This window comes from Triturus cristatus, chromosome 7, assembly GCF_964204655.1.
Source record: "Triturus cristatus chromosome 7, aTriCri1.1, whole genome shotgun sequence".
In the NCBI taxonomy this organism is placed as follows: Eukaryota; Metazoa; Chordata; class Amphibia; order Caudata; family Salamandridae; genus Triturus; species Triturus cristatus.
The window spans coordinates 725,765,503-725,791,844 of NC_140590.1; the positions used below are offsets into that span (position 1 = coordinate 725,765,503).

At 45.5% G+C, this 26,342-nt stretch overlaps 1 protein-coding gene across 1 annotated transcript in view; it reads right to left on the reverse strand.

The window, feature by feature from the left end:
• The window catches only part of GAA (alpha glucosidase), a 467,310-nt gene that overhangs the window by 101,060 nt on the left and 339,908 nt on the right, over positions 1-26,342 (reverse strand). The window contains exons 18-19 of the mRNA XM_085617437.1: positions 8,080-8,244; positions 7,585-7,737 (exon numbers count right to left, since the gene is read on the reverse strand). Coding sequence (XP_085473563.1) covers positions 7,585-7,737; positions 8,080-8,244 — 318 coding nt within the window. The remainder of the gene's footprint in view (positions 1-7,584; positions 7,738-8,079; positions 8,245-26,342) is intronic.

Genomic DNA, 26,342 nt, shown 5'->3' on the forward strand with positions numbered 1-26,342 from the left:
GGACTGTTCCCATGAGGCACAGGGTCAAGACTGATTTGCATATGGCCATGTCTGAACTGGGGTGGTGTAGTGGGCAAAAGTACGATGGATTTAACCCAGATCTCTTGACTGGGGGAGAATGTATGCATTGTCAGCATTCCGTCCATCATTTGTTTGTTGTAACGCTTTTCGCCCTAAGTGGGATGGGTATTCCCAGACGTGGGACCCGTGCTCACTACGCCACTGGAGTCAAGCTATCCTGGCTGATGACGGCTGATAGCCAGAAACCGGTCCTAGGATGCTTGATTCCGGTCCAGGGAAGACATGGCTTGGCAGTGCGGGCTGGACTGTTCCCATGAGGCACAGGGTCAAGACTGATTTGCATATGGCCATGTCTGAACTGGGGTGGTGTAGTGGGCAAAAGAACGATGGATTTAACCCAGATCTCTTGACTGGGGGAGAATGTATGCATTGTCAGCATTCCGTCCATCATTTGTTTGTTGTAACGCTTTTCGCCCTAAGTGGGATGGGTATTCCCAGACGTGGGACCCGTGCTCACTACGCCACTGGAGTCAAGCTATCCTGGCTGATGACGGCTGATAGCCAGAAACCGGTCCTAGGATGCTTGATTCCGGTCCAGGGAAGACATGGCTTGGCAGTGCGGGCTGGACTGTTCCCATGAGGCACAGGGTCAAGACTGATTTGCATATGGCCATGTCTGAACTGGGGTGGTGTAGTGGGCAAAAGAACGATGGATTTAACCCAGATCTCTTGACTGGGGGAGAATGTATGCATTGTCAGCATTCCGTCCATCATTTGTTTGTTGTAACGCTTTTCGCCCTAAGTGGGATGGGTATTCCCAGACGTGGGACCCGTGCTCACTACGCCACTGGAGTCAAGCTATCCTGGCTGATGACGGCTGATAGCCAGAAACCGGTCCTAGGATGCTTGATTCCGGTCCAGGGAAGACATGGCTTGGCAGTGCGGGCTGGACTGTTCCCATGAGGCACAGGGTCAAGACTGATTTGCATATGGCCATGTCTGAACTGGGGTGGTGTAGTGGGCAAAAGAACGATGGATTTAACCCAGATCTCTTGACTGGGGGAGAATGTATGCATTGTCAGCATTCCGTCCATCATTTGTTTGTTGTAACGCTTTTCGCCCTAAGTGGGATGGGTATTCCCAGACGTGGGACCCGTGCTCACTACGCCACTGGAGTCAAGCTATCCTGGCTGATGACGGCTGATAGCCAGAAACCGGTCCTAGGATGCTTGATTCCGGTCCAGGGAAGACATGGCTTGGCAGTGCGGGCTGGACTGTTCCCATGAGGCACAGGGTCAAGACTGATTTGCATATGGCCATGTCTGAACTGGGGTGGTGTAGTGGGCAAAAGAACGATGGATTTAACCCAGATCTCTTGACTGGGGGAGAATGTATGCATTGTCAGCATTCCGTCCATCATTTGTTTGTTGTAACGCTTTTCGCCCTAAGTGGGATGGGTATTCCCAGACGTGGGACCCGTGCTCACTACGCCACTGGAGTCAAGCTATCCTGGCTGATGACGGCTGATAGCCAGAAACCGGTCCTAGGATGCTTGATTCCGGTCCAGGGAAGACATGGCTTGGCAGTGCGGGCTGGACTGTTCCCATGAGGCACAGGGTCAAGACTGATTTGCATATGGCCATGTCTGAACTGGGGTGGTGTAGTGGGCAAAAGAACGATGGATTTAACCCAGATCTCTTGACTGGGGGAGAATGTATGCATTGTCAGCATTCCGTCCATCATTTGTTTGTTGTAACGCTTTACTAATTTTATGGCAGCTCTAGACTTGAGGGTTAATTTCTCCAAGTCTTACATAATGGTATGCGGCCCAAAAAAGGTTAAAACCAGAAGTTTTAATGTCAGGGGTAAGTCCATTGAGAGGGTGGATCAGTTTGCATACTTGGGGAATATGTTTAGCAAGGATTTGAAATGGGATTCCCTGATTATGGCTAGGGCTAGGGCACAACAGACAAGTAGAGTAGTGGAGGGGCTCTTTAGGTTTGCCTGTAAGCTAGGCCATAAGCCAGTGTCCGAGCTGGTTACCCTATTCAATGCAAAATGCTTGTCAGTCGCATCATATGGGGCGGGCGTATGGGGCTATCAAAGAAGTCGCCCGATACAAGTGGTGGAGAACAAGTTTATAAAACGCTTGTTGATGATTCCGAGCAGCTCTGCTACCTCATTTTCTCATCGAGTAGTGGGGTGGAATACATAGAAGATCGTATCGCTGCTGCTCCTTTGCTCTTGTGGGCCAAAATCTGTGTCTCAGAAGAGTTACAGTTTTCCAGGGAGATCATCGAAGACTCTTTTAATTTGGACAAGTCTGTGAAGATCCCCTGGCTTCGGTTTGTGAGGGTTAGGTTATCCGAGATTGGGTTGAGTGAGTACTTTGACATTCCGTCAAGTATCCCCTTAAATGCAAAGGGTATAATTAAAGAGGAGTATAGGGTCTGGGCAAATTTGCGTAATTTACAATTGGAGGCACCCGGCCCTAGTTACCCTTTCATGCCCGAACAGCAATATTACCTATCCTTTACAACGAATAGCCAGATGCGTTTTCTTTTAACAAGATTTCGCCTTAGTACTCTGCACTTTTTGGTAGCGATCCCCAAACAATCTGGGTGGACGGACAACCTTATTGCCTGCCCATGCGACAATAGAACTTCTCAGAGCACCTTGCACTTTACGCTTTTTTGTGCACTTTATAAAGAGCCACGGAGTAGATTTTTGTTACCCCTACTATTGAGTATTCGCCCATGTACACAGATTGAGGGGTACAGATATCTGCAATCACTTACCAATTGTGTTATTTGCACTGCTCTTTTAAATTTTATTAGAACAGCAATGGGCTTTAGGAAACACTATGAAGTGCAATAAATGGGTAGGGAGTTGAAATGATCAATATTTCTTGTTTTTATCTCAAATTGCTATTATTACATCTATGCATAAGTATGATTTTAGCTTATAATGGAACTTTTATCTTAATAATATTTTTTTAAGAAAAATGTGTATTTTTAAATTTGTATTACTTGATTGTCGAATCTTTTATGGCTTTGTGCCAAATAAAGTTCATTTGACTTGACTTGCTTTCATACCCATTTCTACCATTAACTTAGAGGAGGTTGAAAGCACAAAAAATAGCAAAAATAGGCTATGTCCCAGAAAAATGCCAAAACTGTGTATACAATTTTGGTTTTCTTACAAAAGTCTGCTTGTCCCTGAAAGTCGAGAAGATGGTGATTTCAGCACCACAACCCATTTGTTGATACCATTTGCAGGGGACAAAACAGACGCTTTGAACTGTACCCCTTTTTTCTCATTTCCCCCAAAAACTACAATTTAGCTGTATTTTGGCTAATTTCTGGGTCCCCTCCAGGGGAATCCACAAACCCTGGATACCTTTAGAATCCCCATGATGATGGAAGAAAAGGACGCAAATTTGGTGTGGATACCTTATGTGGTCAAAAAGTTACAGGGGCCTAAGCGCGAACTACCCCAAATAGCCAAAAAAAGACTTAGCACAGGGGGAAAAGGCCTAGGTTAAAGAACTAACATCCCTCATTCTGATCGCCTCTGTCCTCCCAGATGCCCTGATCTCTCTCCAATCCTCCTCGGAAACTGGTACATAGCTAAATGTAGCTGTTAGGGGTGTGCTCACGAAAGGTCTGACATTAGACAATGAACAGAAGCGGGGCACTGTCCTACCATTATGGGGAGCCACCTGACCTCCCTTGGTGATTCTAGAAAGTATACAAAGGTTTCTAGTGTGTCATTCCCTGCTTTTTCTCACTGCCATACAGAATTCCTGGCAACAACCTCCATCCCTCTCATCCTCCTGCTGCCACTGTGCTGTATTAGGAATGTAGACTCCTGATGAGGCCTCAAAGTGCAAAGATTTTATCAGTTCCTGTGCTCCCTCTTCAGAGAGGTTTGGTTGGAAGAATGTACAATTGACTATGTGGGAGATGTTAGTTGAGGTTCATGATGTTCAAAGAGATAATTCACAGGGGGTGCATCATATATTTTACGCATATGCATGGTGTGTTAGCAAAAAACACAGAAGGCCTGATAACATGACATTTTATTGTTGGGTGAAATGGCCGAGGATGAATAATGGTGTTGCATCGTTTAAACAATATTGATGACTGGCTGGGAAACAGTGTGCCGAAATTGACCGTAGACAAAATAAAAGTTTGTCCTCGGGGCAAAAGCACATACTTACATCTGTCTGTAACTATATTGGGAGTTCCCATCAAATCTATGGAAAGTCTTAAAAACCCGAGTTTGATGGGACTCGCCCTTTAGTCTGATCCTCAGATAGACAAGGTGGCCGCAGATGGGTGGTTTAGACTCTTCACGTTCTACCTGAAAATAAACAACATGTAGGACGTGGAGAAGAGCTAGAGACTGTGCTTAGTTGTGGAAGTGCCCTTTGTGGAGGTCTCACCAAGTCCCAAGGCAGCAGGACCGGAAAGAGGGACAAGACAGGAGCAGAAACCCCCCTGCAATAGAAGTTAGTAGGTACACTGCATTTAGCATATGATGCTCTCGATGTGCAAGGAACGGAACTAGATGCCATAACATATGATATACTCAGAAGTCCCTGCAGTTCCTAAAGCACCAGGAAGTCTGGGAACAAACTCCAGCAACATCCATGAAACCAGCAGCAAGCAGCCACACAGCCACTCTGCCATGGAGAACTCTTCAAAGACTTACCAATACCACATCACAGTTCCAGAAGCCCCAGAGACACTGAAAACAAAGATGATCGAAGTATGGTGCCATGACAAGGATGGAGCAAGGCCTGGTGAGCCTAAATAATACTGCCACAATTAGAGATAAATATGAGCAGTTCTTTGGTCAGGAAACCCGAGTTAATCGCAGTCCTGGGAGAACTAATCAAAGAGTTTGTTAGATACCGTGAAGTATAAATGAATTTCCAAGGCCCTGCGTGTTTTATAACTCATGTCGAACACATTATTTATAAATATATTTCACATATGTCATGATTATATATCATCAGCAGTGTGAGGACAGTGTAAACGTGAATCACGCCTATGAGGGATAGAAATATGCAGACAGCACTTGTGTGGTGTTCACAGTCAGCCTATAAAGGGAAGACCCTGATGGTAATGTGATAGTCCCTTATGGGAACTGTCTACTGTTCAGGGCTACCGAGTACAGCATTACTGTTTGTCTTCAGACCTATCAGGGAGCCAGACGAGGTCTGGGCATGGGCCTTTGTCAAACAGCCTTTTGTAGCCCTTCACCCAGGGGCTCTCCTGGATTCCTTGTTCTATTGATGTTCCTGACCGTGTGTCTCTGCCTTGCATTTCCACCCTGGGGTCCACTTACTCGTGTATTCATCAGGACGTGGCTGTAGGTTTTCTCTGTGTGTGGGGTGGGGTGTACTGTGCAAACCATTAGTGGATCTTCAAGTTGGTTAAAAATAGACACTGAGCGTTATCTTGTCAATTCAGGCAACACCAGGACTCCAAAGTCATGCATGTCATATTAGTTGCTAGGCAAAGCTACGTCGTTAGGGTTTCGTGTATAGACTGTCCCTCTCTTGGTCCCAAAACTGATACTTAGCACAGTTGTGGTGGCATTCCAGTGTTTCATGTGTTCATGCAGCACATTATTGCGTGAGACTCCTGGAAAGCCCACTGTAGCATTACCAAACGAGACACCAAAATGTGACCAGAGACCAATTCCCAGATTGCATGGTGGTAAAACACCGCTTTGCTTTTACTTTCCCACACCCCACTTGACCAGTGTTACCTCACTACTTGTAATAGCATAACTTCCTCTGATGTTGAACGAGATCACAACACTTACGGTGCCACATAGTACTGAAAAAGCCCTTGGATTGGCTTGACTTAGGCGAAATACATATTTGCTGTACTTCCAAGAACGGCTAACCTGTGAACCGACGGCGGATTTCTAATGCACTACTAAGAAAACATTGAACTTTCCAATGTTGCAAAGAAGAATACAATTTCATCTTTTTCTTTAAAAATGTCAATGAGTCTCAGAATGGGTCCTATTGTGCATGCACACCTTTCACGTCTGAGTAAACAAGCTGTACATTCACGTGCACTTGCAAGGGTAATTAGACAACTAGGATGCGGTTCCTACGCAAAACAAACCCATAAAATGCATAAGCTAGCAATTAAAATATGATATCTGCAAGGTAAATTCATCAAAGAACATCTACAGTCTAAAGTACAAGCTACACGTTGTGTTGCTTCTGCAGTCTAACAAAAGGATTAGTTGAGCACTCCCACCAGTTACAACACAAATGGAACAATCCATAAAATGCCATGGCCTTAATTGACAGCCCATACAAACAATGGCGAGCCATGAAAAATCCATAAAAGTCAATGGCTTAAGTGGGTTGATCCAAATCCCACCCTCTCTGTAACACTTTGTACATGTACGTTTTTAAAGTATCAGTAACATGAGATCTCCCAGCCAGCTGAAGCAAGACCAAACCTGTGAATGTCCTCGCAAGGAACACAGGATGTGCTGGACCTACAAAGCTGCAGTCCCAGCCCAGCCTGTCCATCTACTTAAACTTAAAGTTAAATGTAAATGCCATTTTCTGTGAAAGTATGGTGTTAACAAAAATATCCTACATTTATACAGATAACCGCTTAGTGAATAGTGGCAAATTCACTTATTTGGGGGCATATCAACAACAACCGGCGATAATTATCGCTAAGCGCACTTAGCGCTAGGATAATTATCGCCGGCTAGCGTTGATTTTTATCGCTGAGATAGCGTGCTATTAGCAACGCTTATCTCAATAGCGATAAAAATCCTCACGCTAAGTGGCTAACGTGAGATTATCGCTGGAAACCCAGCGATAATCTCACGTTAGCTTGTTGATAGGGACAGACAAACATAGCCATGATATCCTCCTTCCATAGGATATCATGGCTAAGTCAGAAAAATACCAGACGTAAAAAAGGAGCATTAACTGCGGTTAGCGCTGCTTTTTTTGTCTCTAACAGGGTTAGCGATATTCTTGATAATAGGAGAAATGTCGCTTAGCGACATTTCTCCTATTATTTTACTCTGGAACGCCCCCTTTGCATCTCATTAGAGATGCAAGGGGAAGCGTAGAGTAAAAGGGTGCTAACATGCAAATTTGCATGTTAGCACCCTGTTGTCGATAGGGTGCTAGTTTTATCTCTGCTTTTTTGGCTTTTAAAGCCAAAAAAACAGAGATAAAGCCCTTGTTGATATGCCCCTTGGTTCAATATAAATGCACCAGGTCCAATAATGCTGCACAACGCCAGAAAACAAAAGGCTCAATATCATCAGGAAACCTCTGCCAGCAACTCAAGGAAACAATAAGCAAAGTCATGTTAAAATGTTGTTTTCATATGTTACACTTATTATTCGTTTAGGGAATGAATACAGCAGAAGGTAGAGTCCAGCAGAAATGTTAATTTGGCAGTGGGTTTGTACCTCCAAGTGTTTTGACTCCACCTGTGTCGAATGCTAGATAGAGATAGAAAGGCAAAGTGCCATTATAAGGAAACTGAGCATCCTTACCTGAGTGTCCAGACAATGGGAGAAGTCTGTGTTGGGAACCTCATTGACTAGGACCTTCTTGGGTGGTGTGAGCACACCGTACACCATCACGTCCTGAAGCTTTAGGGTGTCCATCTGGCTACTCAGATGGGCCAGCACATTCAGCAGCATATTCTGGAAAAAAAAACAATCAATCAGAGTAGAGAACTCAACACCAACATCTGTTGAAGCAAAGAAGGAAGCCTCTGTGAGTCTAATGGTGGAGCAAGTCATGCTGTTCTTTTAGGTAGGACTTGCCTAGTAATGCTCTGTGGATAGGACATTCCATGGGGAGCTGCTTTATGAAGATAAAACTACCTTTTGTATTCCCTCCATAATAAAGGAACGATATCCTTGCCTTGATGCAGGGGAGTAATGTTACAATGCTGTCCCCTTAATTTACATTCCGTGGTGAGACTTGCCTACTACCGCTCTGTGGATAGGACGTCTCTCCTACCTCCCCAATACAAGACTTACATTTTCTGCGAGGAACTTGATGTAGCTATAGTCTCCCTTCTCGAAAGTCATCAGGCTGTCGCCGTCATCCCAGAAAAGCTCTCCTTGGGCAGTGCCGTTGGTAGACAATGCCACACAGAGCTGGATCCCATTTTTCCGCGACTCCACCGTTGTCAAGGCGGGCACCTATGAAAGATGGCAAGCATGACTGCGAGCAGATAAAAGGCCATGATCAGATAGGAAATACCTCACCCAATTGTAAAATGCTCAGAGGAGGTAGACAACATGATCCTTGGGTGCCTTTAAGGGAGTCACATTGAAATTCTGCAGGAAAAAATATGTAGGAAATAATGCAAACCTCTACAGTAAATTCTGAGCAGCTGTGATCTTTAGTAATTTTCTGCACTTGTCTAGATTAGCAGCGTACATCCTGGAGCGTATTATGCTACCTGGTTAAAGACTTCACCAGACCAACCACGAGTAACTCCTGAATCCGTATTTCATAAATAAGAATCCAGTCAATGAAGCAGCGGTGCTACATAACCATCTGTATGACTCTGCCTCTTCACCCTGTAGACCGCGCTCAAGAGCTTCCTGGCCTAGATATATCTGTTAGCTTACAACTAGTCCCCAGGAGTTAAAAGAACGTTTTCATGACCTTCATTGGGGTCTAGAACCAGAGTATAAAAAATGTGAATATTCCACTTCATGAGAGCAGGAACTCAAAAATAACATGACTAGGCTCACCCTCATTCTGTTTCTCTGCACACAACATAGTAAAATATTATCAGAGATTGTTGTACTGTTTGGTATTGTATTTTAAATACATTTATAAAGCTCTTACATGACAAAGCACTGAAGCTCTTTATCCAGACCATCACATTAGTGGTTAATTTAGTGGTTTTTGTTAAAGGAGATTATGTGTAAATTACAATCTAGCTGCTGCCATTTTAAAAGCTGGGAGGCTGCTTCAGTGCAGAGCCTTACGGAAAGGGGGCAACAAAACCTCTCTGCCAAAAGCAACCGAGTACCTTGTCCCCTTTAACGATCCTGCGCAGTTGCTAAAACACTGCATTGTGTGGAGTTCGCAGGACTTCGTAAGTTACCCAGTGCATGTTGTTGGACTCTGTCCACTGAATGTAACACATGGCATAAGGCAGGAGGCCTTAGGACTTTGGCAGTCATACAGTGCAGGTTTTGGGGAAGTGTGTGACAGTTCTGTTTACACCATGAAGGCCATAGTTCTCTCTTGGTACTGAGAGAGATGCTCCACCAAGAGCTGGTTTTGGTTGTGAATATACCACTGCCATATATATACCCCAGGGAAAGTGTCCCTCCCTGCATATATTATGCGGCCACCATCTTGACAGTTTCTATGAGGACTGCTTTGTGTCAAATGGGTTGGAAGAAAGGTGTGAGAGCTCGATGGATGGTCAAGAGTGCCAGGCAGTTGGTACAGCATACATGATATTGTGGGATCCAGGTACCTTAAACAGTCATTTGGTTGAGGTCAGCTCCACACCCCACAAGTAAGGCATCAGTGGTATTGGCCACCAGCAGAAGTGGGTCAAAGAAAGGCCTCACAAGCAACAGGTTGTTGCTGTCCACCATAGGACAGTGCACTGAGCTCTGGCCTTTGCCACCACTAGATCGTCCCAGTGACCTCTGCTTGTGACCATTGCCTAATAAGACACACCGGGCAGCATAAACAAAGTTATGAATGGAATGCTTGAATTAATCTCAGCCACAGGCAAGTGCCACATCCCAATCCATGGTTACATATGGCTAGGTCCAAACTGAGGTAGTATGGTGTGCAAAATAATGATGGACTGGGATGCAGCCCTCAGGTGATACCAGTGTCTGAGATTGATCAAGCATTGCGTACATCACGTTTTTGTATACTTCAGTGCAATGCCTTAAGTGGGTGGGTATGCCCAGATGCGGGTTCCATGCACACTGTACCACTGGAATCAAGCTATACCAGACTGATGAGCCCTAATAAGGGTGAAACTGCTATTTGGTTGCTTATGTCCCGAGATAGGGAGGATCTGGTCTGGCAGTTTGGGCTGGACTGTTCATATTGGAGCAGGGTCTAGACTGATTTGCATATAGAAGGGTAACTCAGGTAACCTGATGTGTCAAAAAACAGTGGACCGGAATGTGGCCCTGTGTATTTACCAGTGGCTGAGTTTGATTCAAGTATTCCATCTATGACTTTTTATGTATACATCAGTTCAATGCCCTAACTGAGATGACTGTGCCCAGACGTGGGTTTTGTGCACACTGTGCCACTGGAACCAAGCAATACCCCACTTATGAACCTTTATTAAGTTGAAACCAGTCTTAGAATGCTTGTCTTCCGGTTCAGGGAGAACCTGGCCTGACAGTTCGAGGTGGACTTTTTCTATTTGAGCACGGTCAAGAATGATTTGCATATGGCTGGATCCAAACTGAGGTGGCATTGTGTGCAAAATAACAATGGAATGGAATGCAGCCCGAGTAATTACAAGTGGCTGAGATTGATTCAAGCATTCCATACGTCACTTTTTTGTATACTTAAATGCAATGTCCTCAGTGGGATGGGTATGCCCAGATGTGGGCCCCATAGGCAAAACCGGTCTTGGGCTGCTTGTGTTTCAGTTTAGGGAGGACCTGGCCTGGTAGTTCAGGCTGAACTGTTTCTATTGGAGCAGGGTTAAAACTAATTTGCACATGGCGGGTTAAAACTGAGTTGGCATTGTGTGCAAAATAATGATGGAATGGGATGCGGCCCTGAGCAATTTCCAATGTCTGAAATCGATTGAAACATTCCATCCATCACTTTTTTGTATATTTCATGAGGCACTCCTGCAGTGGGTGAATGTGCAGTCTGGCTTGTAGCACTATTATGGTACATAACATCATCGGCCCCAAAAATCACCGCTGTTTGAGTGTGTGCTAGGCATTTCTCTTTGCTGGTGCTCTTGGTCAGCCAATCATCTAGGAACGGTAAGACATGAACGGTGTTTCTCAGCACATACACCGCCACCACCACCATACCCTTTGTGATCACCCTCGGAACCGTAGTGACTCAGAGGGGCCGAACTTCAATTGGTAGTCCTGTCTACAAACCACTAAGTACTGGTGGTGTGCTGGATATACAGCCATGTGGAAGAAGGAGTCTTTTAAATTGAGCTGCCATGAAGTCCCTTGTCGGAACAGTAGGACAACATACCGCAGGGTTGTTATATGAAAATGCTCCACCAGGATGTAGTGGTTTAATGGCCAGAGGTTGAGGCTCATTAGTAGAGACTAGTTCTTCTTGGGGATTAAGAGGAAGAAGGAGCCTACTATTTCACTGTGCTGGGGCGTGGGCCTAATATCACTTACCTATTCTTTATTACACCTCATATCTCTTTTTTCCTACAGTTCCTCCCTCTTTATCTTACTCTTCCGAGTTAATTTGTAATCCTACTTTCTACTCTTCCAGATTCCTTTTTATAACTACTTCCACCTGTGGCATTATTTTCTTTCTCTTCCTCCTTCTTTCTTCCTTTCTCTCCCTTGCTCAGAGTTTAAGTCTGAGGATGAAAAATAGGACCTTTTCCCCAAACGTGAGTGCTGGTGACCACCACCAGTACCCACCAGCTCAAAGGAATCCCTGCCCATGTATAACGCTGTAAGTGCCACTCTCAAATAGTTTAGTCACATTCAATGGCCAACTTTACAACTCAAAAACTGAGGTGCAAGATTAAGGGCCTCATGTAGGTAGCCAAATACCGGTCGGTAACGGCCGATTTTCGGTAATTATACCGTTACCGACCGGTATTTTGGCTATTGGTATGTAGGGGGTCAATTTCTGAAATCGGAATTTACCGATTCGGTAAAACTACCGAATCGGTAAAATTACCGAATCGGTAACGTTACCGATGTGGTAATTTTACCGATTCGGTAATTTTACCGAATCGGTAAATTCCGATTTCAGAAATGATATGTAGGGGGAGTGTGTGTGTGTGTTTAGGAGTCGGTATTTACCACCAACTTATAGTTGGTGGTAAATAATTAATGTATGTGTGTATGCATTTTGAAGCGCGTAGCAGTGTGCAATGTGGCATACATACATGCCCTTAGGGCATGTATGTGTGCCACATGTGCACACATGGCCGAATCAGGGGTGCAACAGGGTGTCAATGTGACACCCTGCCACCCTTGCATTTTCTCCACCATTACCGAATCGGTATTTACCGATTCGGTAATGAGGCATACCTTCCCCTCAATGGGAAGGTATGCCTCATTACCGAATCGGTAAATACCGATTCGGTAATTACCGAATTGTAACGAATCGGTAAAAAATACCGACTCATTACCTACATACGAGTTACCACTTCTAAAATACCGATTCGGTAACGTTCGGTATTTTAGAAGTGGTAACTGGTATGCTACCTACATGAGGCCCTAAGTGTCATGGCATTCCGATATACGAGCTGTTAGATTATTTATTATTCATGAACATTGTTTACGTTTAATCGATTTTATATCTGTTCACAAAAGTATAAAAAATATATTAATCATATTTAAAACAGAGTTTTAAAATATTCAGTTACCAACAATGTTCGGCACGTTTATGCATTTTAATTCACACAACTATTAAGAAAAGTGGCAAAACTTCCATCTCTCCAACAAAACGTGCACTTAAGTTACAGGCAAAACTAACCACTTTAAGCAACAGTGCAATAGTACTTCATTTGTGTACACATGCAAATTGTCATTTCGAGGGACCCACTCCCATAAGTACATGCACTGTTGAAAAAACACACAAATTCAGTGCTGTCAATTTCAATTTCAATTTCAATTCAATTTCAATTTATAATCTTTATTCGGTTCTTAAAAAGACACCATAAAAGCACAAATACAATATAAATATACGCAAGTTAAAAAACACAGCAAATGATAATCAAGTTAAAAAAAAAACAAAAATATAAATATTTAAAATTTCTGTACTCAAGTAGAGGGCCAGGGGATTTATAAAATTTTGAATGTTCAGATCACGTTTAGGGACCAATGTCTCTGGTATTCCTCAATCTGGTTGCAATTCGAATAAAGTTTATCGTGCAAAACAGGGTGTAAGCGTCCTCCGCTTCCTGTAAGAATCTCAGAGCCAATTTTGCGTGTTTGAATTTTAGCTCTTTCAGGATTCCCACCAGGAACTTGCGTCTTGGCATTGTATAAAAAGGACACAGTAAAACAAAATGAAGGGTATCCTGCGGAGATCTAAGATCGCAGCCGCCGGTACCCTTCTCCTCTATTGTATGAGTGAACCCAGATGGCACTGCAAGGATATGGTGTAACATGTTAAATCTGAAGCGGGTCATGAGGTAGCGATCCTGCGCGTTGTACATGACCCTCAGATAGGGTTCCATCCCTTGCTTCGCAGTGAGGTCGTTGTACAAGTGATTAGTGGCTTTGTGCTTCTCCTTTTCCGCCCTTGACGTTTTCAGATGTGTAAGAAAAAGTTTTTTCACCAGGGTCTTACTCTCCCGGGACAGAGAGTGTGGGGCTAAAAAGTATTGTGGGCAGCCAATCTCTATTAACGACTTCTTAACAAATTTCAGCCAAGGGATTTCGTGTCCTTTATCTCTTTTGAGGCAGTCCTCGATAATCTGTCTCGTAAGGGCCGCCTCAGGGTTGGTCCATGCTTTCACCCATGCCAGGAGGGGTTTGGATTTAATTTTGTCCTCTAAAAATGGTTCTCCTACCTCTTCATGTATGATGTGGGCCGAAACGCTCTGTGGGACTTTTAATATTCTTCGTAAGAATTTATTTTCTTCAGTCTGGAGCGGCTGTACTTTTTTGCCCAGAAAGCCCCACACTTCTGCCCCGTAGCTTACTTTCGCACAACAGATGGATCTGTATAAGGTCATAATTTGTTCGGGGGACCATTTACCTAATCTTTGCCCATACCCCATGATTGCCCCAACTGCACTTGCCAGTTTGGAAGAGTGCTTCTCAATCAGGGGTTTGAACGATAAGGCGTAGTCAAATAGCACCCCCAAGTATGTAAAAGACTTGACCTGATCTATTTTGTGTGACCCAATGTTGTAGGTAAATGTTCCTTTTATGGATTTCCCCGATGACATAATGTAGGACTTTTCCAGATTTGTGGCCAGGTCCAGTTTCTCCATAAAATTGACAAACCCGTCGATTAATTTTTGCAGTCCCAATGGTGTTCTGGAGAGCAGGACCGCGTCGTCGGCGTAGAGTAGTACGGGCACTGCTCGATGACCAATTTGGGGTGAGTCAACTTTGAGCTTGAGGAGATCCTTTTCCAAAGCGTTGATATAAATAGAGAAAAGGAAGGGCGCAAGGATGCATCCCTGTCTGACTCCACTATTACAGGTAAAGGGATCGGTCTTATTGCCTTCCTGACTGTACCTTACACTTGCAGAGGTGTTCCGATGTAGGTTTTGTAGAGTGTCGACTAGGGATTGGTCCACACCTAGCTCCTTTAGCATGGCCCAGAGCTTTCTCCTGTTTACGCGGTCAAAGGCCGCAGAAAGGTCCATAAACCCCATGTGTATTGACCCCCTCCCGGCGATGGTATATTTTGCAATCAGGAGATATAAATTTAGGCATTGATCGGTGGTAGATCCGCCTTTCCTGAAGCCGTATTGAATTTCTGAGAGGATTTGTTGCTCCTCTGCCCAATCTTGCAATCTCGATAGGATGACTCGCCCCAAGACCTTAGCTGACACATCAATGAGGGAAATGGGTCGATAGCATTGGGGGTCATCACGGTTGCCTTTTTTGTAAATAGGGACTATGGTCGCCGTTGACCAGGACTGGGGGTGGCCTACCTCCCCTGCCTCATTTAACACCCTCATCAGTAACGGAGCCCATAGTTCAGGTCTACTTAGGAATAGATCTGGTGGAATTCCGTCCGGGCCCGCGGCTTTGTTTTTGCTGAGCCCGGTGATTCCTAATTCGACCTCCTTCAAGGTGAACTTTAGCTTTACTGGCCGGTGGGCCTCCGCTGACTCTTCCTGGGGTTCCTTGTTTGAATGATTGTATAAGCCCTGGAAGTGTTTCTGCCATTGTTCCGGCAGAATGGAATTCATGATTTTAGGAGCCCCTTGATCCTGAAAGAGGGGGGCATTAATCACTTTCCAAAAGGCGATAGAATCTTTTCTTTCTGCGGCGTCCCTTAAGTCTTCCCAGGCCTGATTTTGTATGCTTTGCTTGCGAGCCTTCAGAGCTTTTTTATATTCAGCTCTGTTCCGTGCCACCTTCATTTTATCCCTTGGTTGGGCATGAAGACTATCCTTCAGGTTTTTCAGCGCCTTTGTACAATTTGAATCAAACCAACGGGGGTTTAGGGGCATTTTGTTTTTAGTTCCTGGGGTGTATAAGGAGTTACTTACAGCCTGTGCGATTTCTTCAAATGCCTTCACCACCTCAGCTCCAGTTACACAGAGGTCGAGACATTTATCAATTGCTGCTGGGGCTTCGGAAAATAGTTTTTTATAAAAACTGTCCGCATCAATTTTGGCCCATTTAATTCTTCTGCCCTGGTCGACTACTCTTTCTGTAATGGGAGGTTTCTTTTGAGTTGGAAAAACGAAACCCTCCATTTTAATGATTACCGGGTTGTGATCACTGAAACTACTGGCCTCTATAATGATTGTACTAATACTTCTTTTTAGATTGGGAGAGACTAGTGCGAAATCGATGTAAGAGTGACAACCTCTTCCTTTAAATGTTGGAGTTAACTCTCCTTTGTCGTTGAGTGTGGCGAGATCTAGGATTTGTATTAGGTTGTACCTTTTCATAAGTCTTTCCAAACCCCAGCCCTCAGTTGAATGGGTGAAGTGAGGGCCTTTCAAGATCGTACATCTAGACCAGTCATTATTAAATGGCATTAGTTTCTCACAGAGATGACAATTAAAATCTCCCATTAGTATTATATCCGTGATGTTTGGTGTCATGGTTAAAAAGCTCAAACAGTTTTCTAATTCATTTATGGCTATTCCCTTCTCCGTTATAGCCGGTGCATTGTACCAGTTCATAAGCAGAAATGATAGACTTGGTGAAGTGAACCTTAAAACTTGGAGGTTAGCTGTGACCCATTTGGTGTTAGACCAGGTGCCCTTGATATCTAAATTGACATAGATCGCGAGCCCCCCACTTGCTCTCCCCGAGATGGCTTTTTTTGCAGGGACAAAAAAGCCTTTGTAGCCTTCCAGGATGTAAGCATGCGATTCAGTGGCCCAGGTCTCTTGCAGGCACAAGATGTGAAATTTACTTATATAGCTGCGCCAGTCCTGAGATGCGAACTTGGCCGCTAGCCCTGCAATATTCCAGGTAGCTATTAATAGGTTGTCATGAATCGTGACCTTGGGTGTTCTTTTTCCCTTGCCTAGCAAAAGCTTTGATAGGCTGTCCGTTGCAGGTGCAACAGCCCGGCTTAATTGCGGCCTGTAGGGGGTGGCGATTCTTCTGTGGGTAAGATGGGAATTGTCTAATGAGGGATTTATCCACTCCCCTCTACCCCGGTTAGTGATCAATGGTGTGTTGCTGCCTCCTAAGAATTGCACAGGATCCGGAACGTCAATTTGGCCCTGGTCGCCTCCATCTTTTATCCCAGTAGATGGTAGGGTGGGCTCCTTCCTATGTTTAATTTTTGAAAATGAGCGGTCCAGTCTCAGTCAGTCCACCCCTTCAAGTGTACTGAACCTATTCCAGTGAGCGTACTGTGTAATGGGGGAATCATAAATTGGGAATACAGTATTTGGCCTTTGCCATTGCAGTAGGCCGGTTTGAAAACCCAAGTGCGATATTCTGTCAGGGCCGATATTCGGCCTGGGCCTTTGGGGTGCGAAGGGGTAGAAGTAGGATAGGCGAACCGGGTGGATTTGTGAACTTATGTGACTCGGGGGGGCGTTACAGATAAAATTCACGGCCGCCCTGTCTCTAAAGTTGACTGTAATGATGTCCCCTGCGATGGTCTTAATACCTTTGCCAATCCACTCACCCCTTCTCACTGCAAGGATTTCCCCGTGGATGTTAGGGGGCAAGGGTCGATGTGTTTGCAGCCACTGTATGCATTTATTTTTTAATACAGTCTGTGATTCCCGTTGGCCCTCCTTTAAGGGGGGAATTCCTGTTAGGACGACTACAAGGGGCAGAGCCTCAGGCGGGAGATTGATAGTCTTGAAGCATGTTGCAGTGTTCTTATCGTCAGAAGTTGACGCTATATCACGCCGTGGAGACTTCGGAACCGCCTTATGGATTAGGGCCTTGTTCTTTTCCATCGTTTGTAAAGATGCGGATGGAGGTTTATTATTGCCCATGGGTATTTGATTTTTATTTTTGCCTGCTTGCGGGGTAGAGACAACCTTTTGTTTTTCCTGGGCTCCTTTCTGCGGGACACTGGTGTTATTTAGTTTGTCCCCCCCATTGATTACTAGAGAGGCCTTATCTCTTGGTGGGCTACTTAATGTAGGGTCCTTTCGATTTGTCAAATCCCGTTCCTGCACAGGATAGGTTTTCGGGCTGATCCCTTTATTATTGACCAATGAGGTCAGTCTATCAATTTTTGATATGAGGGGTTTTAACAGCACCGAGATAGAGTGCTCCAGGTCTAATTTAAGATCCGCCACCATGTTGGTTATCCAGCATGGTATTCCCGGTGTGGATGGGTTTATGGGCGTGATCAAGTTGTGGTTACTGGGTTTTACGTGACCTTTTTTCCTCACTTGTTTGTGGACTTCCTTATTCAACATTGTTTCCGCGAGGGATATGTCGTTATCATTAGTATTTTGTTGAGTGCTTGTTTGTGCACCATGTCTAGCCCTGCTGATTTCGGCGGGTGGCTGGGCGCAAGGAAGGTCAACAAAAGATGGTGGGGTAATGGGCCGGCTAGTATCCATCTCCTCTACCAGGTCTTTGGAAGCTTCTGACAGGTTAATCAATGAATCCTGGGTGTCTTGAATGATAGTTACCGGGGGTAAGGACATTCTTCTCTCGGTGTTGGCTATGGCATCGGAAACCGCCCCTATAGTCCGTTTAAGCATCTTGTCAATAGCAGTAAAAGTCGGCAGTGGAGATGAATGAACCGATTTGGTTTTTGAGCTCGACCTTAGGGTAGGCATCCTTGTTTTCTTGGTAGGTTTCCTCATTACGACGAGTGCTATATTAGATGGTAACGGGCAGATATGAATTGTGTCAAGGGAATGGCCAGTGATCCAACTGGCTGTCGAGGAACTAATAGCAATATATTATTAAGGGGGGGCAGTTTTAAGGGGCTGGCCCAGCCCGGCCTCTTCTGGCCCCTGAGGGCCACAGAGGGCCCGCCCTTTGCCCGGGCTTCGCTCGGCGTCCCGCTCGCGTCCCGCTAAGCGTTACCGCGCTTTGTTTGTAGGGGGAGTTGCGGCCGGGGGCGTGGCTTGCTGGGGGTGCGGCCGTACGCACCTGTGCGGAGCAGGGGCTCCTGGTCTCTGTGGTCCCTGCTTCACTCGCCCCAATTGCCTTGCACGATGGTTTCTTCCTCCCGGGTGCTGGATGCTAAGTTTACCCCTGCTGCCTCAACCCCACACCTGAGCGCCGCGCAGCGGCACCCGCGAAGCGGGTGCTGCAAGCTGTTGAAGCGGAACTCAGGCGGTCAGTCCCTCCTGGGATACGGGGAGGCTGCGAGCGCCAGTAGCGGTTTCCTTTGGTGAGTAAGTCCCACTGAGCTCTGGGAGGGTTCGCTTTTCTACAGTGCTTGGACGGCCGGGGGCGTGGCTTGCTGGGGGTGCGGCCGTACGCACCTGTGCGGCGCAGGGGCTCCTGGTCTCTGTGGTCCCTGCTTCACTCGCCCCAATTGCCTTGCACGATGGTTTCTTCCTCCCGGGTGCTGGATGCTAAGTTTACACCTGCTGCCTCAACCCCACACCTGAGCGCCGCGCAGCGGCACCCGCGAAGCGGGTGCTGCAAGCTGTTGAAGCGGAACTCAGGCGGTCAGTCCCTCCTGGGATACGGGGAGGCTGCGAGCGCCAGTAGCGGTTTCCTTTGGTGAGTAAGTCCCACTGAGCTCTGGGAGGGTTCGCTTTTCTACAGTGCTTGGACGGCCGGGGGCGTGGCTTGCTGGGGGTGCGGCCGTACGCACCTGTGCGGCGCAGGGGCTCCTGGTCTCTGTGGTCCCTGCTTCACTCGCCCCAATTGCCTTGCACGATGGTTTCTTCCTCCCGGGTGCTAGATGCTAAGTTTACACCTGCTGCCTCAACCCCACACCTGAGCGCCGCGCAGCGGCACCCGCGAAGCGGGTGCTGCAAGCTGTTGAAGCGGAACTCAGGCGGTCAGTCCCTCCTGGGATACGGGGAGGCTGCGAGCGCCAGTAGCGGTTTCCTTTGGTGAGTAAGTCCCACTGAGCTCTGGGAGGGTTCGCTTTTCTACAGTGCTTGGACGGCCGGGGGCGTGGCTTGCTGGGGGTGCGGCCGTACGCACCTGTGCGGCGCAGGGGCTCCTGGTCTCTGTGGTCCCTGCTTCACTCGCCCCAATTGCCTTGCACGATGGTTTCTTCCTCCCGGGTGCTGGATGCTAAGTTTACACCTGCTGCCTCAACCCCACACCTGAGCGCCGCGCAGCGGCACCCGCGAAGCGGGTGCTGCAAGCTGTTGAAGCGGAACTCAGGCGGTCAGTCCCTCCTGGGATACGGGGAGGCTGCGAGCGCCAGTAGCGGTTTCCTTTGGTGAGTAAGTTTCTATTGGAGCAGGGTTAAAACTAATTTGCACATGGCGGGTTAAAACTGAGTTGGCATTGTGTGCAAAATAATGATGGAATGGGATGCGGCCCTGAGCAATTTCCAATGTCTGAAATCGATTGAAACATTCCATCCATCACTTTTTTGTATATTTCATGAGGCACTCCTGCAGTGGGTGAATGTGCAGTCTGGCTTGTAGCACTATTATGGTACATAACATCATCGGCCCCAAAAATCACCGCTGTTTGAGTGTGTGCTAGGCATTTCTCTTTGCTGGTGCTCTTGGTCAGCCAATCATCTAGGAACGGTAAGACATGAACGGTGTTTCTCAGCACATACACCGCCACCACCACCATACCCTTTGTGATCACCCTCGGAACCGTAGTGACTCAGAGGGGCCGAACTTCAATTGGTAGTCCTGTCTACAAACCACTAAGTACTGGTGGTGTGCTGGATATACAGCCATGTGGAAGAAGGAGTCTTTTAAATTGAGGTGCCATGAAGTCCCTTGTCGGAACAGTAGGACAACATACCGCAGGGTTGTTATATAAAAATGCTCCACCAGGATGTAGTGGTTTAATGGCCAGAGGTTGAGGCTCATTAGTAGAGACTAGTTCTTCTTGGGGATTAAGAGGAAGAAGGAGCCTACTATTTCACTGTGCTGGGGCGTGGGCCTAATATCACTTACCTATTCTTTATTACACCTCATATCTCTTTTTTCCTACAGTTCCTCCCTCTTTATCTTACTCTTCCGAGTTAATTTGTAATCCTACTTTCTACTCTTCCAGATTCCTTTTTATAACTACTTCCACCTGTGGCATTATTTTCTTTCTCTTCCTCCTTCTTTCTTCCTTTCTCTCCCTTGCTCAGAGTTTAAGTCTGAGGATGAAAAATAGGACCTTTTCCCCAAACGTGAGTGCTGGTGACCACCACCAGTACCCACCAGCTCAAAGGAATCCCTGCCCATGTATAACGCTGTAAGTGCCACTCTCAAATAGTTTAGTCACATTCAATGGCCAACTTTACAACTCAAAAACTGAGGTGCAAGATTAAGGGCCTCATGTAGGTAGCCAAATACCGGTCGGTAACGGCCGATTTTCGGTAATTATACCGTTACTGACCGGAATTTTGGCTATTGGTATGTAGGGGGTCAATTTCTGAAATCGGAATTTACCGATTCGGTAAAACTACCGAATCGGTAAAATTACCGAATCGGTAACGTTACCGATGTGGTAATTTTACCGATTCGGTAATTTTACCGAATCGGTAAATTCCGATTTCAGAAATGATATGTAGGGGGAGTGTGTGTGTGTGTTTAGGAGTCGGTATTTACCACCAACTTATAGTTGGTGGTAAATAATTAATGTATGTGTGTATGCATTTTGAAGCGCGTAGCAGTGTGCAATGTGGCATACATACATGCCCTTAGGGCATGTATGTGTGCCACATGTGCACACATGGCCGAATCAGGGGTGCAACAGGGTGTCAATGTGACACCCTGCCACCCTTGCATTTTCTCCACCATTACCGAATCGGTATTTACCGATTCGGTAATGAGGCATACCTTCCCCTCAATGGGAAGGTATGCCTCATTACCGAATCGGTAAATACCGATTCGGTAATTACCGAATTGTAACGAATCGGTAAAAAATACCGACTCATTACCTACATACGAGTTACCACTTCTAAAATACCGATTCGGTAACGTTCGGTATTTTAGAAGTGGTAACTGGTATGCTACCTACATGAGGCCCTAAGTGTCATGGCATTCCGATATACGAGCTGTTAGATTATTTATTATTCATGAACATTGTTTACGTTTAATCGATTTTATATCTGTTCACAAAAGTATAAAAAATATATTAATCATATTTAAAACAGAGTTTTAAAATATTCAGTTACCAACAATGTTCGGCACGTTTATGCATTTTAATTCACACAACTATTAAGAAAAGTGGCAAAACTTCCATCTCTCCAACAAAACGTGCACTTAAGTTACAGGCAAAACTAACCACTTTAAGCAACAGTGCAATAGTACTTCATTTGTGTACACATGCAAATTGTCATTTCGAGGGACCCACTCCCATAAGTACATGCACTGTTGAAAAAACACACAAATTCAGTGCTGTCCATGGCTTAAGTTTTCATTTTCCGATTTGGTCATATCAATGGTTCTAACTGTGATATTGGTTCTGCCAATAGTGCTTATGTTCATGGTGTAAATCTCCTTCGTTATGAGGCATCGAGGTGTTACTGATACGATTTATCAGGTGAAGCAAGGGTCCATCTTCTCGAGACTAACCGCAGATCTGCCACCATGGCATACAGAATTATTTTAAATTAAATATAGTCAGTTCCTAGTCCCATCGCTGATCCTGCAAGAAGCGCAAGCATAAAGTGCCCATCTTAGCACCATTTGGAAATAACTTCTTGTGCATTTAAAAACTAGTTGGTCTGGCCGCACCTTATCACGGCTAGTACCGTCCCATGTTGCCCTTAACTCGGATATTGGTGAAACTCAAGTGCCGCTGTCATTGCTTTGTCCGTCTGTCCCGCCAGCCAAGCGGACAGATGTCTGTCCTATTTAGAGATGACAGCCAGCCCATCGGTCATCTTTGTACATTTAAAAGATATAAAAAGTTTGGTGGACAGTTGTTGTTGGTTCTGACAACCATCCACCACACTTTAAAAAAATCTTTTTTAAAAACCCAATGTGTTATTGAAAAAGAAAAAACTAATGAGCTTCATCCATCCTGGGAGTTTGGAGGCCATTTTTTGTCCCTCTCTGTCGCTTTGTCCTGGCAGTGATGAACAGAGAAAAATACATCTTACTCCCCACTCTATTTGGAGTGGAGTGTGTCTGATAGCTTTACTTCGATGGAGCCTACTCTGTCTGGAGGTAGCTTTTCACTGTGCGCTCAGTCGACAGAAAGCTGATGGTCCATCTGTCTCTAAATTAAGCAGGCGGACTGTCTGTTTGATTGACTGAGTACGATGTCACATTTGCGAAGAAGTACCCTGTCCACTAAACTATAAATCATTCCCTTATTTCTTAAAAATTGAGTAATTTTGTTTGGATAACTCAGATTTCACTTTCCAGCGGGTGACGATTCAAACTACTTAAAGACAGCTATCCTAAAGTTTTCCTAGGTTTTGCAAATGTTTTCAAGCCAGCTAGATTTTGACTAAATTGCTTGTTTTTAAGAATAATTTATCCTTAAAGTTATTGATATGTTGATACTACCTTCAGTTCATGAAAGCCCAAATACCACCTGCAAGCTGTTCTCTAACGAGCAGAAGCCATAATGCGAGTCTTAGTGAGATTCTCTATTACAGCATTCCAGTGTGCATAAATCAAAACATTGTTCAACACTTATGGTCACGGATTCCAACATCATCTGCCAAGAGTAAAGCATGCATATGTTCTCTTGCCATATTAAATGGACACTATTTGGTCCCATATAACTAAGTGAACAAATCGATGATAAACACAGCACTAGACTGTCCTAGTAGGAAACTAATCCTAATCAGCCTCGTATTGGCTCAACTATTACCATATGGATATTGATAAAGTTGTTGCTCTTCTGTTGCCATACGGAGTACTGATGGTGTCGGTACACTGTAGTGGATGCCCACTGGCACATCTTGGCCTAAAGCCTCTCTCAAGTGTTTTGAAAGCAGCTGGAAAGTTGATGAATGCAGAATGGAGTGGTGGTACACCAGAACCCATTGCTTGGCAGCCACGGTTGTCAATCACTACATTGCGCACTTTTATATTTCATAGTTAAATACCATCTCAGTCGTGAGAATAACGAACACGTAACTTAGCTTCTCTAACCCTCTTTCGGGTAAATACTCTTATCTCACTTCAGATATCCCATGCACCAAATTAACAACAATTGCTCATGCGTCCCAGCAGGTGGTGCCATAAGGCTCTGTGACGGCTAGCGCCGTACTGGAAGTAGCAGGGTGGAGACACATATAGGTACTGCCCCTAAGCCCCAATGTCAGTGATGTAGCGTTTAAAAGTTTGAGAATTGTAGGGGTGCGTTATATTCACTGTTAGTCGGCACCCGTATATAACCAAATGTGTACTCAGGGATTTCGTGTGCAATGTATTACAACTGTATAACCTATATCGATTTTAAGTAGAAGTGCTAGCTATGTACAAGCACATGGTAAACGTATTAGAGAAATGTATAGTGTTTAGCTACGGGAAATGCAATGTGGTGTTAGAAATGTGTACCCCAGACTTCGTGTCTGTAGGTTGTTTAGCTTGACCACACATGAAAGAAAGACGTAAATGTCAATACTGTGATTGAAACCTGCTTGTGTAACCGAAGTAGTGGCCAGAATTCGCATATATCGTTGAGGCGAAAGGCCTGGTATTTTCTTATGTTAGCCAAGGGCAATAGGCCAAAAAGGATTTATTCCAGTAGAGGTTTTAGGCTGTAGTAAATTGCAACTTAAAAGATGTGAAGAATGTCTGCTTTGCATGATCTCACCCCAGGTGCAAGGACAGTTGCTCGTTAGTAGAGAAGCTCTTTGTTCGTAATTTGAATTATGTAGAGAAAGCCAGACATGGGAGTGTATTGGAATGTGCCAATCGTAACTCCTAGTGCGGATGGCGTCTGGGACTCAAGGCCAAGCGATGGACGATGGAACTGGACAGCGATCTGTGGAAAAGTACTGAAAGACGACCCCGGAAGGAGAGGAGGCGCAAAGGGCGTGTTCGGAGACTTGGGGTACTGTATTAGGGACAGCGCCCCGAGGGTGGAGGCAGAGCAGAGCGGGGCAGCCCAAAGCAGAGGACGGCTAGGCGAAGGGTAGAGGGGGCAACTTAGACCAAAGCTCTCTAAGTGAAGACTTCTTATGAAGTTTCACTCTGACACCTTTTATTCGATGAGGGTCTCAAGGGATTGCTAAGTAGGGATGTCACCTAGTATAGAGTAGGGACAGAGATGGTATGGTTCAGTGTCCCTAGTATCGACATTTGCTTGGTAGTGTTCTACCTCATGCTTTTAGAGATTGTACTTTTAGTTATTTTTAGCCGTATGCGGATTCTTCGTAGAGTAGCATTTGTTTTAGTGCCTATGTACTTGTTGTGCCTCGTGTTGCGGACTTTGTATCTCCAAATCTTTATGTTGATAATAAAAACCAAAGAGCCAAGAGATTAAGTTTCGAGTCTTTGATTATGGCAAATTGCAGACGGTAATTGTGATAACGGTAATTTTCCCTCCATGCTATCAGGCAAGTAAAAAGTTCCATCTGACCAGAGTGGGTTCCAGTAGATAATTGTGAGATACTAAAATAGGCCGGAGCAGTTGGTAGCAAACGAGGATGGTTTCTTACTGATAGCGAGGGAAGATTAGATAAGGATAAGTGACCCTTGAGGCCCGAGAGACGATAAGTGATGCTGAATCATCAGATGGCGAGCAGCAGACGGCGGCAGATGAGCATCGACGGCGAGTAGCAGCGCGGCAGAAAGCAGCAGTTCCAGGAGTGAGTATGAACATAATGAGATGTTGTAGATTGCGGTGTTGATTTGTTGTGTGATGTCTTGCGGAGTTGTTGTGTATATCGTGTGATTGTGAGATCAGGCTGTGAGCGCGCGCAGCCCGGGAATTGTGGTGTAGAAGACACCTGAGATAGATTTTGTTGACCACCCAAAGGAGATCGTGAGGTACCATCGATCACCTGGACCGAGATAGGGGGAGCGAATGCGTGTGTGTATGGCAACTTAACGCTGGTCGTGGGTTGTGGGGAGCAGATCGGAGTGTTAGTAACCTATCAGAGGCGTTTTTGTCTGGCCGGACGGGGGCAGACGGGCGCTAATCGAGGTCAACAAGGTCGAGAGACTGTGGACGGACAGTCAGAGGCTGTGGACGGACAGCCAGAGAAATAACTTAATTGGTTATTTCAGTGTATGAATGGGACGTGAGTAAGCGTGAAACGAGTTTGGAGAAGGGAACTGCTGCGAACGAAGGGAGGTGACGTCAGAGGGTGTCGCGCTGTGATAGGCCGGTTGGTGTGAGTCGCGCTGTTATTGGAGGATTTGAGAATAAGAAGTAAATAGAGCGCGAGATCGAATTTGCTTATTATGAAGTGTCTTAGGGCTTTGCGAGAGTTGTGTAGAGGTGACAGGCATGTGGTTGTCCGCGGGGGAGAAGAAGCTCCTCCCGAGGATACACCGGCACATTACATGGCACAGAATGTGGGGTTACATACTATCGTTTGGATCGAGAATTGGCACAAGGTTACACAAGGTGAAGGGGAATTAGCTTTCCCGAGGTACGGCTCATTTAGATTAGCGGTGCTGTACCAACTGAAGACGGTGATGGGGTCCTTAAAACCCTTGCCAAGACCAGCACAGTTTGAAGCGTTACATGCGTGGATTAGAGCAGCGCATGATAAGGAAAAGGGAAGAAGTCAGGAGAGAATGAGGAAGTCGATTAGGGCATTCCAGGATGCCAAGTGGGACGCAGCAGAGAAAAGATGGAGAGTGCAGACAATTGAGGAAGCGAAACTGTATCCCGCGATAATGGAGGAGACAGGAATAAGGAATGGG